A 13,623-nucleotide genomic window follows, 5' to 3' on the forward strand; every position below is an offset into this window, starting at 1 on the left:
AAGAATTCTCTGCTCTTGCCTCCCTCTGGGTAACTCCATCTACCTGATTTTCCCTTTCCTTTATACTGCTTGTTTTTGGAAATGGAACAAAAATTTGTTTTTTTGTTTGGTAGATTTTACTTTAAAGTAAGACCTTTTTCCTGTCGGCAGCTTGTTCAAGAATTTTATCTAAGACTAGGCCAAACACTGTTTTACCTTGGAAAGGAGTACCACAAAGTTTGCTCTTTGAGGTAGAATCCCCCTGCCAATTTTAAGCCATAAGACTCGCCTGACTGAGTTGGACATAACAGCCGATCTGGAAGCAATTCTGACAGACTCAGTTAAGGCATCAACTAAGAATGCTGTTGCAAGTTTTAACATAGGTACAGATGACAATATATCTTCTCTAGAGGTTTTATTAGTAATACGCTTTTCTAGTTCCTCTAGCCAGATGAACAAGGATCTTGCTACAGTAGTAGTCGCAACATTGGAGTTAATCTAAGCAGAGCAAGAGTCCCACAATTTCCTTTCCAATTTCCGTCCATCTTCCGATCTAAAAGGATCTTTTAGTTAAGAGCTATCCTCAAATGGTAAAGAAGTCTTCTTAGCCACTTTAGATACTTTAAGTCAATTTTAGGACTTTTGAATAACCTCGTATCCTCCTCCTTAAACTGAAATCTGGAGCGTAATTCCTTGGAAAGAAACAGTCTTTTCTCAGGTTCTTTCCATTCCTCAAGAATAAGATCCCTAATAGTGTCATGAAGTGAAAAACTGTTATTTTTTAGGTTTCAATCCCACAAACATGAGATCTTTGATAGAAGTGGATTCTGCAGTTTCAGGAATGTTCATACCATTTCTGACAGCATTAACCAAAATTTCCGTGTCCTCAGAGGAGAAATAATATCTCTTTATCATTCCTCTGGGTACAAGGTTCAATAACTTCACCTTCCACTTGAGAATTTGTACCCAAAGAATCGATATCTACTTCAGAATCCGAGTAAGAATTTACAAACACAGTGGTTTTCCGTCTTTTTAAAGGAGGGGGATCCAAAAATGAAGGAAGATCCAAAATATGTGAGGGATCAACTGGTGGAGATGGATTAATAATCTGAGCTTTAGGCAGGGCCACAGCAACAGAAATTTGAACTTCAGATTTAACCCCTTAAGGACCAAGCCCATTTTGACCTTAAATGGGCACTGTCAGACACAAAAACTTTTGATATGTTGTAATGCATGCAAAACCAATAGGTTTTGCAATTGCTTTCAGTAGAAAATTTCAGTATTTCATACTGAAAAAGCCAGTCAAACAACTGCCCCCCCCCCCCTGCTGGCTTGGACACATACTAGTCCTTCTGCGTCCATGCATCCTCACCTATATCATGGACCCACTTCCTTGATTGACAGCTGTGAGCGCAGGGCTCCTCCCACTGTCAGCTTGTGTCCCGGTAATGTCAGTGAGGACAAGCTGGGAGTTGTAGTTTTGCTAATGCTAGGGGAGATGTGAGCAGATAGCATACTGAGGGAGGGGGCGGAGACCTGCACAGTGAGGCCACGCGGCTCCCTTTGAGACAAATTCAAAATAAATAAAAGGAGCTAGACACAAAAATTAGATGTACATGGTCAGGATTAGGTACGGAGTGATATATTTAAAAAAACAGTTTTTTGTTGGATCTGACGGGTACGCTTTAAAGGGTTACTCCATCCCTAGACATCTTATCCCCTATCCAAAGGATAGTGGATAAGATCTCTGATTGCGGGGGTCCCGCCGCAGGGGCCCCCCGCAATATAGCATGCGGCACCCACCTGTTCCTGCTCCGGAAGCGCTGGAGGGTCTGGGTCCCGACCACGGGAACAGAAGTTTGTGTGATGTCACGCCCCGTCTCCTCAATGCAAGTTTATGGGAGGGGGCGTGACGTCCGTAAATTGAACCCTACTAAATGTGAGACCCTTGACATAACATTGCCCCTCCAGACAGTCCATCTCCTGAAGACCTCGTACCCTTTCAAGTGGCAAACAAGTTCCCTTAACCCCTCAAGGACCCGGGGTTTTTCAGTTTTTGCATTTTCGTTTTTTCCTCATTACCTTTAAAAAATCATAACTCTCAATTTTTCACCTAAAAATCCATATGATGGATAATTTTTTGCGCCACCAATTCTACTTTGTAATGACTTCAGTCATTTTACCTAAAAATCAACGGCGAAACAGAAAAAAAAAATCATTGTGAGACAAAATTGAAAGAAAAAAAACGCCATTTTGTTAATTTTGGGGGCTTCCGTTTCTACACAGTAAATTTTTCACTAAAAATGACACCTTATCTTTATTCTGTAGGCCAATACGATTAAAATGATACCCTACTTATGTAGGTTTGATTTTGTTGTACTTCTGGAAAAAAATCATAACTACATGCAGGAAAATGTATACGTTTAAAATTGTCATCTTCTGACCCCTATAACTTTTTATTTTTCTGCGTACGGGGCGGTATGAGGGCTCATTTTTTGCGCCGTGATCTGAAGTTTTTAGCGGTACCATTTTTGTATTGATAGGACTTATTGATTTTTTCATGATATAAAAAGTGACCAAAAATGCACTATTTTGGACTTTGGAATTTTTTTGCGCGTACGCCATTGACCGTGCGGTTTAATTAACTATATATTTTTATAATTTGGACATTTACGCACGCGGCCATACCACATATGTTTATTTTTATTTACACAGTTTTTTTTTTATGGGAAAAGGGGGATGATTCAAACTTTTATTAGGGAAGGGGTTAAATGATATTCACTATTCACTCTTTTTTTTTCACTTTTTTTTTGCAATGTTATAGCTCCCACAGGGACCTATAACACTGCACACACTGACCTTTTACATTGTTCAATGCTTTCTCATAGGAAAGCATTGATCAATGATTCTGCCGCTTGACTGCTCATGCCTGGATCTCAGGCACTGAGCAGTCATTCGGCGATCGGACACCAGGAGGCAAGGTAGGAGACCCTCCTCGTGTCCTGCAGCTGTTCGGGATGCCGTGATTTTGCCACGGCAATCCCGAACAGCTCCCTGAGCTAACCAGTATGGCTTCACTTTCACTTTAGACGCGGCGTTCAACTTTGAACGGCACGTCTAAAGGGTTAATAGCGCGGTGCACTGCGATCAGTGCCACGCGCTATTAGCCACGGGTCCCGGCCGTTGTTAGAGGCCAGGCCCGACCCGACACGCCGTGGCCCTGCGTTATAGATCGGGAGCGGACTCATGACGTACTGGTACGTCATGGGTCCTTAAGGGGTTAAGTATCTAGGAGTACACGTTCCTGCAGACCTTAAGGATACCTATCGATTTAACTTCCCACCTATCCTACACTCAGGATAAATATCTTACAAATGAATATACTTCCACATCTTCTTTATTTGTTCTCTAGCATCCCACTCCACATCCCCAGTACCTTCTTCAGGTAACTCACTGCCTGCAGTCAGGTTTTGTTTGGGCACATACACACCCTAGATCAGCACAACATGTCTTGATCAGACGTAAGACGGAGGGAGGACTGGCTTTATCCGACTATCTCTCATACTACCTAGCTGCAGTACTGACTCGTGTACTAGAATGCTTCCATCATTGACAAGACAAACAGTGGGTTAAATTTGAAAGCCAACTCAAACGGGCCATGATCCTAAGTAAATACTGCAGCTCCCTCAGTATGCTTCTTCCATAAACATTATCGCTGATCCCCCTCCAATAGGTCACTCGTTAGCCAGAGCCCAGAGCTCTTACTTACCTCGGCTGCCTCTTTCTGCCCCGGACGGTCCCCTTACACCTCCCCCCTTTTGACAATGCTGCCTTTCCGCCAGCATTATCTAGTCATACTTACCTGACTTTCAAGCGAGAGAAAGCAGTATCGATCATTTCTCTCCTGACCCCAACAATGCAGAAATCCCTCACAGACCTCTTAAAAGGTGACGTTCCCGCTCCATCGCAGGCCTTCCAATATGCTCAACTATGCCATTTTTATTAAGCTGCCAAATCCAAACTAAACCGCCTTCCAATTTGCTCAACTATGCCATTGTTAAAAAGGCTGCCAAATCCAAACTAACACCGAAAAAAACACTTTAAAATATAAAACTTTTATTGATTGCTAAAAATGTCCACAAGATGGACCACAAAACAAAAAACACTTGCGATTCTTATATCAAATGAGAGTGTGATAAACAACAGGATCCCTGTGTATATTTCGACCAATATGGTGGAAAAATATGGATCCACAAGTTTACCCACAATCGGGCAACCACAAATTTGCTCCTACAATTGGGAGACTTACATAAAGAGTCCAGGTAAGTAGATAAATACTAAAAGATAGGTAGGGGGATGAGGTATGTTGGATAGGGAGGGCCTGGGGAGGTGTATAGCCTGTGATAAGTGGCCACTATCTCCCCCTATTATGAGCTCCCTACCCTACCCCTAAGCGGAGTAGCCTGTCCTTAAAAGGACGGGCCCCACTCTGGAACCTACCCCTCAAGGTCCTATATATCGCCCTAAGATATAGACAGAAAGGAAGACTGACTATCTCACTATACCAGAGCCTTTCTAATTACAGGGGTAGGACAAGGGAAGACTTGGCCTATTGCCCTTCACATACATGGTACTGTGTATACATGCTGGTAGATGGTAAACGCAATATGGAGATTTTATGTAATTATCTCACAAACTATAAATTAGTACATCTGCCTGTTATTTTTAGCAGAGGTACAAAGACGTGATGGAAGTCACTACCAGCTGTCATACATGGTATTATAGATACATGCTGGTGGATGGTAAGTGTCTGTAAATAGTATGCGGCCACATCACATGACATCAATCCAGACCTTGGACGGGCCATCATCGCCATGTTTATCTCCATGCCCCTTATCGTCTCCTGACGAATGGGGCGAGAAATGCGTTGAGACTAATTTTAATTCATTTGGGTCCAGATAAGTACTCTATATACCTGTTGTTTCATTACCCATTGAACACTTGTTCACATACAAGCAAATTATATCTTGCATTTATGGTGGGAGATGGTAATCCTTTCCAGCTACATGTGTTTGGTTATATGAATATATAATAGACCATCAGTGTGACAGCTTGTAGCGATTATCACTATAACTTTGTGCTGTTGCTAATATTACATATATATATATATATCCACTGATTGGTGGACAGTGAGAATATTGTGTCATGCCCCTATATACTATGTACAGACAGACACTTACCATCCACCAGCGTGTATCTATAATACCATATATGACAGCTGGTAATTACTTCCATCATGTCTTTGTACCTCTTCAAAAAAATCACAGGCAGATGTACTAAATTATAGTTTGTGAGATAATTGCATAAAATCTCCATATTAAGTTTACCATCTACCAGCACGTATATACAGTACAATGTATGTAAAGGGCAATAGGCCAAGTCTTCCCTTCTCCTACCCCTGTAATTGGACAGGCTCTGGTATAGTGGGAAAGGCAGTCCTCCTTTCTGTCTATATCTGAGGGCGATATATAGGACCTTGAGGGGTAGGTTCCAGAGCGGGGCCCGTCCTTTTAAGGACATATTACTTCGCCAAGGCTTAGGGGTAGGGTAGGGAGCTCATAATAGGGGGAGATAGATAGTGGCCACTTATCACAGGCTATGCACCTCCCCAGGCCCTCCCTCCCTATCCAACATACCTCATCCCCCTACCTATCCTTTAGTATTTATGTACTTACCTGGACTCTTTATGTAAGTCTCCAAATTGTGGAGCAATTTTGTGGTTGCCCAATTGTGGGTAAACTTGCGGATCCATATTTTTCCACTATATTGGGCAAAATATACACAGGGATCCTGTTGTTTATCACACTCTCATTTGATATATGAGAATCGCAAGTGTTTTGTTTTGGTGGTCCTTCTTGTGGACATATTTAGCACTCAATAAAAGTTATATTTTAAAGTGCTTTTTCGGTGATAGTGTTCTGTTTACACTTTAAGACAATAATAAGTTCTGTGATTTTGTCAAATTCAAACTAAACCGGTCTCTCACTAAATTTGAACAATTATGTACCTCTGTCTCCCCCATACACCAAACAATTGTGTCCTCTATTCCCCTATATTGAACGCCTCCACAACTAAACTTCTACCGTTTTGAGACAGATGGAAAAAAATAAGTCAGTTGATTTCTGCTGACGACTGGTGTAAAGCTTTATCCCACTATCACCATACTTCCACCTCTTGTAAAGCACAGGAGACCAACTATAAAATCTTAACAAGATGGTATAGAATCCCAACTTTCCTTTCTAAATTCTGCAGATGTGGGAAGCATGGGGGAACCATATTCCCCATTTGGTTAACTTGCCCCTCTCTGGAAAGCTATTGGGCACAGGTGCTAAATATATAAAAAAAAAAAAAACATATCACATCAATACGCCTTAAAAAATAAATAAATAAATAAATAAATAAATAAAACTCTTCTACTTTCTATACTACCTGTGAGCACAACCAGAGGGAATACCCGTCAAATCTCTTTCTTGCTTCTGGCGGCTGGAACAGTAATCCCAAGATTTTGAATGTCCCCACTCCCACCCTCCATCTCGTCCTGTTTACAGGAAGTATCACATTTATGTAGAATGGAGGAACTGCTAGCAGACTCCAGACACGAAATAGAGAAAAATTTTATGATATTGAATCCTAGGATGACTTTCCTATCCTCTAGGGAATATAAGAATCTACACCTAGCCAGTTAACCTTCCGAATACCAGTGGACCTCCTCCCTAACCCTCTTCCCCAAATACCATTATAGGTATACTTATGTGTGAGAACACCTGGGCGCCGTGGGAGATTTGAAGTAAGACTCGGCCACAAGGTACATTTCTCTTCATTCACTTGTTTATCCTGCTCCTCCAACCCTCACTTCTTTCTCTCCTCTTTTCTTTATTATCTATTTGTCCTCTCTTTTTCACCCTTTTCTCTTTTTCTGCCCCACTATTTTTGTATAACCATCATGGTAGCCATCCGATAGTTACCCTAAGGCTCTTGCTTTATTTGAGCTGCTATTCCCTACTATGGTTAGGGTACTGACCCTTGTCCCTTTTTATGTATATGCTTTTTAGTTAAAGGGGAACTCCAGTGGAAAACAAATGTTTTCAAATCAACTGGTGCCAGAAAGTTAAGATTTGTCAATTACTTCCATTTCAAAATATGAAGCATTCCAGTACTTATCAGCTGCTGTATTTTCCAGATAAAATTGTGTTGTTCTTTTCAGTCTGACAACAGTGCTCTATGCTGACACCTCTGTCCGTGTCAGGAACTGTCCAGTTTAGAAGCATATCCCCATAGAAAATCTCTCCTGCTCTGGACCGTTCCTGACAAGGACATAGGTGTCAGCAGAGAGCAGTATGGTCAGACTGGAAAGAACGTTACAAATTTCTCAGTAGTATATGTGTAGTATACAGCAGCTGATAAGTCCTGGAAGGGTTAAGATTTTTAAATGAAAGTAATTTACAAATCTGTTTACCTTTATGGCACTAGTTGATTTGAAAACATTTTTTTCCCTCTAATTTCTTATTTAATTGCCTTTCTATTTGATGTACTTTCCTGCTGAGAGATGCTACGAACATACCATGCAATGCAATGCACTATGTTGAATAGCATCATACTGTTTGTTTGATTGTATTTTTACTAGCGAACCTAATAAAAATGTACTTTATAAGAAAAAACAACAAAAAAAAAAAACTGGTGCTCAGTCAGATTGGACGGAGACTCTTTCTTGCAAAGTCTTGCCATAGGTTCAGGTTTGGCATTGACTGGGCCATTTTAGGACATTAACATGCTTTGCTCTAAACCTTTCCACTTTAGCCCTGTGCCACTGTCCAGCTGAAAGATGAACCTCTGTCCTAGTCTCAGATCTTTTGCAGACTGCATCAGATTTCCTTCAAGGATTGGCTCCATCCATCTTTCCATTAATTCTGGAAAAGCTTCCCTGTACCTATTAAAGGAAAACATCCCCATAGCATGATGCTACCACTACCATGTTTGCTGTAGGGAAGGTGTGCTCAAAGTGCTGAGCAGTGTTGGGTTTTAACCTCACATTGCATTTTGTACTAAAGCCAAAAAGTTACATTTTGGTCTCATCTGACTAGAACACCTTCTTTTACATATTCTTTGTTCCTCCCACATGTCTTATGACAAACTCAAAAAGAGATTGTTGCGGCAGGTGGTACTGGATCCTCTGGACCTGTGTGGAAGATGACGTGAGCCGTACCAGGGAGTGGAGTCTAAGGTGCCGCTGGTTTTCACCAGAGCCCGCCGCAAAGCGGGATGGTCTTGCTGTGGCAGGCGGCACCCAGGTCGCAACCCTGGCACGACTCGACCACACAGGCTGCTAGGTGTAACTTGACTCAGGAGAGATGACACGTAGAGAGGCTAGCAGGAAGGTAGGACAGGCGGTACAGAAGTGTAGTCAGGACGTAGCAAGGTCAGTAGGCTGGCGGCACAGGAGCGTAGTGTGGTCACCAGCGGAGTAGTCAGGAACACAGAAAGGCAAACACAATGACTGCTTTCTCTGAGGCACTAGGCGCAAAGATCCGGCAAGGGGGTGTGGGAGGTGATCACACTTTTAGACAAGGCACAGGTGAAAGCAACAATCAAGGGCGCACTGGCCCATTGAACGTGTGCGCCTTAGGAGACGGGGACACGCGCACCGGCGATGGGAAACTAAAGGAGGAACCAGTAGATAGGGAAGGTGAGTGACGGATTGAGATTGGCATGCGGGCGCGTCCCGCAATGCAAATCCCAGGCCCGCCAGCAGAAGCGGACGGAGCAGGGGAGCGCTCACGGTCAGCGTGTCCGGCCAGAGCCCTAGGTGTAACAGGGATTTCTAGTGGCTCACTTTCAACAATAGCTTTCTTTTTGCCCTTCTTGTACTACACAACTAATTGTTGTCCTTTGGACAGATATTCCAACCTCAGCTGTTTATTTATGCAGCTTTTCTAATTAAATTTATCCATTCCCTGTTTGACAGTCAGGGTAGACAACCTTGTCTTGGTAGGTTTGCAGTTGTGCCATATTGTTTCCATTTTCTGATGATGGATTTTAAGGTACTCCAGGAGATATTCACAGCTTGGTATTTATATATATCCTTTCCTTTATATATATATATATATATATATATATATATATATATATATATATATATATATTGTGACGATCCGTCTTGGGGATTAGCTCTGGGATCGTCCTGGACCACGCCACAGGATGCGTTTCTTCTCAATAAACCAGCAAACAAACGCTTATAATGCAAATCTGGCACCTTGCCAGTTTTATTAGACAGGTTGCAGGGAAAGAAATAAACAAAAAAGCAGGAACAAAACAAAATCCTAGACCGTCTGGTCACTGACTAAACAGATCAGCTTGTCCTGACTAACAACCGCTGAGCTTCCCTCAGCCGGTTAAACTTATGTCCCCTGCAACCTTCTACTCACAATTCATGGCAGTCTCTTTGAGCCCCTCATAGCTTGGGCTGTGTACTCCTCAGCAGGCTCTGTCTCTTCCCTACAGCCCACATGCTGTCTCCTAGGAAGAGCCCCAACTATTCTGTTCCTTTTCCTTTTAAACACACACTTTCCCTTCCTGATACCTCATTAATCAGGCCACAGGTGGAGCATTCTGCAGAGATAGCAAGGGAAATACACCCTTTCCTTGCCACACTGCCACAATATATCAATATATATATATATATATATATATATATATATATATATATATATATATATATTAGAGCTGCACGATATATTACAAAAGCAATCGAATCGCGATTTTAGCTTTTTGCGATATATGGATACGGCCCCCGGGGAAAACAAGCGATTATCTGCTCGGGCCGGCTCCCGTGGCGGGGCCGGCCAGAGCAGATAAAAACAAATGTAACTAATCGTATCTATTGGCGTATGACACGGACCCCTGCCTGCGTGTTATATGCCGAAAAATCTTCTGGTCACCGATTTAAAGCGGCCGCTTGTGAAGTATTAGCAGCCCGGACGCGACCACTTTAAATCAGTGACCAGTGGCGGCTCCTCCCCGCTGTGCTTTTAATTTTCCCTACCTCCCCCTCCCTCATCAGTCCCGTTATTTATAGACTGATGTCCTGACGTCACAAGATTGCATCCCAGAATGTGTCCAACCCTCATTCATATGGCATCCTCCAATCACAGCATGTTATACATACTCCCATTGTCCTCATAAGCCTATAATATATCACCATGGGGAATTTACAACTTACGTATGAATGATGGTGCAAAATCATTCATTCCCGTCACCATCCTGTGCCCAGCGTTGTCTCACGATAGCGGGACAAACTCGTGCAGGCGCACAAACTGCACATTATTCGTGGATGATGCACAAGCGCCACATTTTCGCGAATGCGCACGGACTTCATATTATTCATGCTAGATTCGCACATGCGCAAAAACTTAATACTCAAACCAGAACTGAGTATATTATTCTCATCAGTGAACCATATGAGAAGTACATAATATGAAGTCATATGCAGCTTGCTATATTTGTATATTATCAGATGTGTAGTTATATAATACAATTCAAAAGTAATATTTATAGGACAATAAAAATGATGAGGTACAGTAGGGTAAATGGTATAGAGTATATTGAACAATAATAATATTATTGAAAAATGATACGCGTTACGAAATTCACCAATTCATTAACACGCAGTGATACGCCTATCTCTCGGCATATGAAACTAGTTCACAATTGTACTTTGAGTAACATTCGTTTTATCGGATTATGTCAACTGGAACTGGGTCCCAGATGAGGAAACATTGATAATGCATTGCTAAAAGAAGACCTCTTCATTTTTATTGTCTTATGAATATTACTTTTAATGTGAATTATATAATTACATATCTAATAATATACAAATATAGCAAGCTGCATATGACTTGATATTATGTACTTCTCATATGGTTCACTAATAAGGATTATATACTCAGCACCGGTTTTGAGTCAAAATTTTCACATGCGCGAAATGGTGGCGCATGCTCATTGAGCACATCTAGTGTGAATAATATGTAGGCCATTTGCAAAAATGTGGCGCATGTGCATTATACGCATTTTTTGGCGAATAACGTGTAGTTCGTACGCCTGCGCGAGTTTGTCCCGCTATCGCGTGACAACGCTGGGCACAGGATGGTAACGGGAATGAATGACGTTTTTGAGTACGTTTTCGCGCATGCGCGAAATGGTGGTGCATGTTAATTGAGCGCATCTAGTGTGAATAATTTGCAGTGCATGCGCAAAAATGTGCCACGTGTGCATTATATGCATTTTTTGCACGAATAACATATATGCAAGTTGTAAATTCCCCATGGTGATATATTATAGGCTTATGAGGACAATGGGAGTATGTATAACATGCTGTGATTGGAGGATGCCATATGAATGATGGTTGGAAACATTCTGGGACGCAATCTTGTGACGTCAGGACATCACTCTATAAAAAAACGGGACATGCACGTGGCAAGCTGTGTTGCCTACAATCCTCCTAATGATGGTGATCATTCACCAAAACATGTAGAGGGGGCATGTTATTGTTGATTTTAATAACATGCCAGTATATGCCTCATTTCTTGTGGGACTTCAGACATATCCCACTTGCATATGACAATAACAAGGGGTGAATACACTGTGTGATAAATCATTGATGGCATAAGGGCATGGGATTTTAATGGTCACTTTTGAGCACCATTTCAGTTACATATTCAGTTTATTTTAATATTCTAATAAACGTTAAATTTATTGGAAAAAGGGAGTTCTGTACCCCTGACATTGTTTTCTGGGGTAATCGTGTTTATGTAATTATCGAATCCCGGATTGCCCTGGGGACTACTGTGTGAGGTATGTACAGATTCAGAGTAAAAAAAGCCTTATACAGCCATGCCCTTATTTTATATGCTAAAAACATGCTATCAGGTCAGCTGTAGAAATGTTTTTTCCAATAATGATAACAACAGTGTATACATAATTTACAGCAGTCTGTGTTTTACCACACTTTACAGCAGTCTGCATTTTGCTGTGCTTTCCACAATGTCAAATTTACAGAAGCCTGTGCTTTGATATGATTTATAGCAGACCAAGTATTGTCATGTCTTACAGAAGTTCACTCAGACTTTACGTTAGTCTAAAGTTTTCACATTATTATAGCCCGAGTTTAGCAATGCTTTACAAACCTGCATATTTCCACAGCCATATGTGTCCAGTGCTTCATAGTCATGCCCTTACTTGATACCCTAAAACATGCTAACAGGTCTGCTTTAAGAAGGCCTTATACAACTCTATTATAGATACCATAAAAAGCCCTAAGTCCTTAAAAGATTAGAGAGTACAAATCATTTCTACATAAAAGACATACCGGCTATCAGAATCTGAGGCAATCTCCTTCCGTCCTCCAAATCTGATCTGGCACTGTAATGCAATGACAGGAAAATGATTTATAAAAACATAAATTTCTACCAAAATTCAACGTCATATCAAAAACCATTAAAAGGGTACTACGGGGCTTAAACATCTTATCCCCTATCCAAAGGATAGGGGATAAGATGCCTGATCACGGGAGTCCCGCCGCTGGGGACCCCCGAGGTCATGCACCCGACACCCTGTTTGTAATCAGTGCCCGGAGCGTGTTCGCTCCGGGACTGATTACTGGCGACCGCAGGGCCGGCGGTGTGTGACGTCACACCTCCGCCCCTCAATGCAAGCCTACGGAAGGGGGCGTGATAGACCTGCGGTCGACCATAATCAGACACGGAGCGAACACCCTCCGGGTCTGATTACAAACGGGGTGCCGCGTGCATGATCCCGGGGGTCCCCAGCTGCGGGACTCCCGCGATCAGGCATCTTATCCCCCCCATCTTATCCTTTGGATAGGGGATAAGATGTTTAAGCACCGGAGTACCCCTTTAATGTATGTCATAAGGGGGGGGCATTTGTCTCTGAACCCACCACTAACAACAACTTCTAACATGTGTGAGCTTTATATGTTATTGGGACTAACTAGTTTTATCTTGGAATAAGATAAGCCATTTATTTTATTTTAATCTAGCGTTTAAAATAAGCGTTGCCCGGTTTTTCCTTCCTAATCCTTGTTAGGGAGGAAAATCATCAAAGGAGGAGGCTTTTGACTTCATATCCCATCCTCATATATTGTTGTCATATCCCAACCCCCTATCTCAACCCGTAATATGTGTACCAGGTATTGAAATATATCCTGCCATACGGAAGTTATGTGGGAAAATACATTTCCCATTGATTTGCATGGGACTGTAACTAAAACTCCCGAACCTGGCAAATGGGGGTGAGTAAGGGTTAAATTACATATCCCATGTTTGTTGTTGACATATAAGTAACACGTGTGCCAAGATTCATGTTAATATTTTTAGCCGTTTGGACGTGATGCTGGAATATAAAAACATACAGCTTCTAGCTTCAAAAATGACGGACTTCCACACAAACTTATAACCCGTATTTCACCCCCTAAGGGTTGGATTTCGAAAAATCCTTTCTTATCCCTCGTCTACGTCTTAAAATCAACACCTGTGAAAAAATTCAGCTTTCTAGGTCCAAGGGTTTAGGCTG

At 41.9% G+C, this 13,623-nt stretch overlaps 1 protein-coding gene across 9 annotated transcripts in view; it reads right to left on the minus strand.

Annotated features, from left to right (window-relative positions):
- Positions 1–13,623, minus strand: part of SNX29 (sorting nexin 29) — an 819,108-nt gene that overhangs the window by 750,707 nt on the left and 54,778 nt on the right. For all 9 annotated transcript variants that reach the window (XR_008847045.1, XM_056534825.1, XM_056534821.1 and 6 more), the window contains one exon: positions 12,401–12,453. Coding sequence is in view for 8 of the 9 variants with exons in the window: in XM_056534825.1 (XP_056390800.1) it covers positions 12,401–12,453 (53 nt within the window). In the remaining variant the exon portion in view is untranslated. The remainder of the gene's footprint in view (positions 1–12,400; positions 12,454–13,623) is intronic.

This window comes from Hyla sarda, chromosome 8 (assembly GCF_029499605.1).
Source record: "Hyla sarda isolate aHylSar1 chromosome 8, aHylSar1.hap1, whole genome shotgun sequence".
Taxonomy (NCBI): domain Eukaryota; kingdom Metazoa; phylum Chordata; class Amphibia; order Anura; family Hylidae; genus Hyla; species Hyla sarda.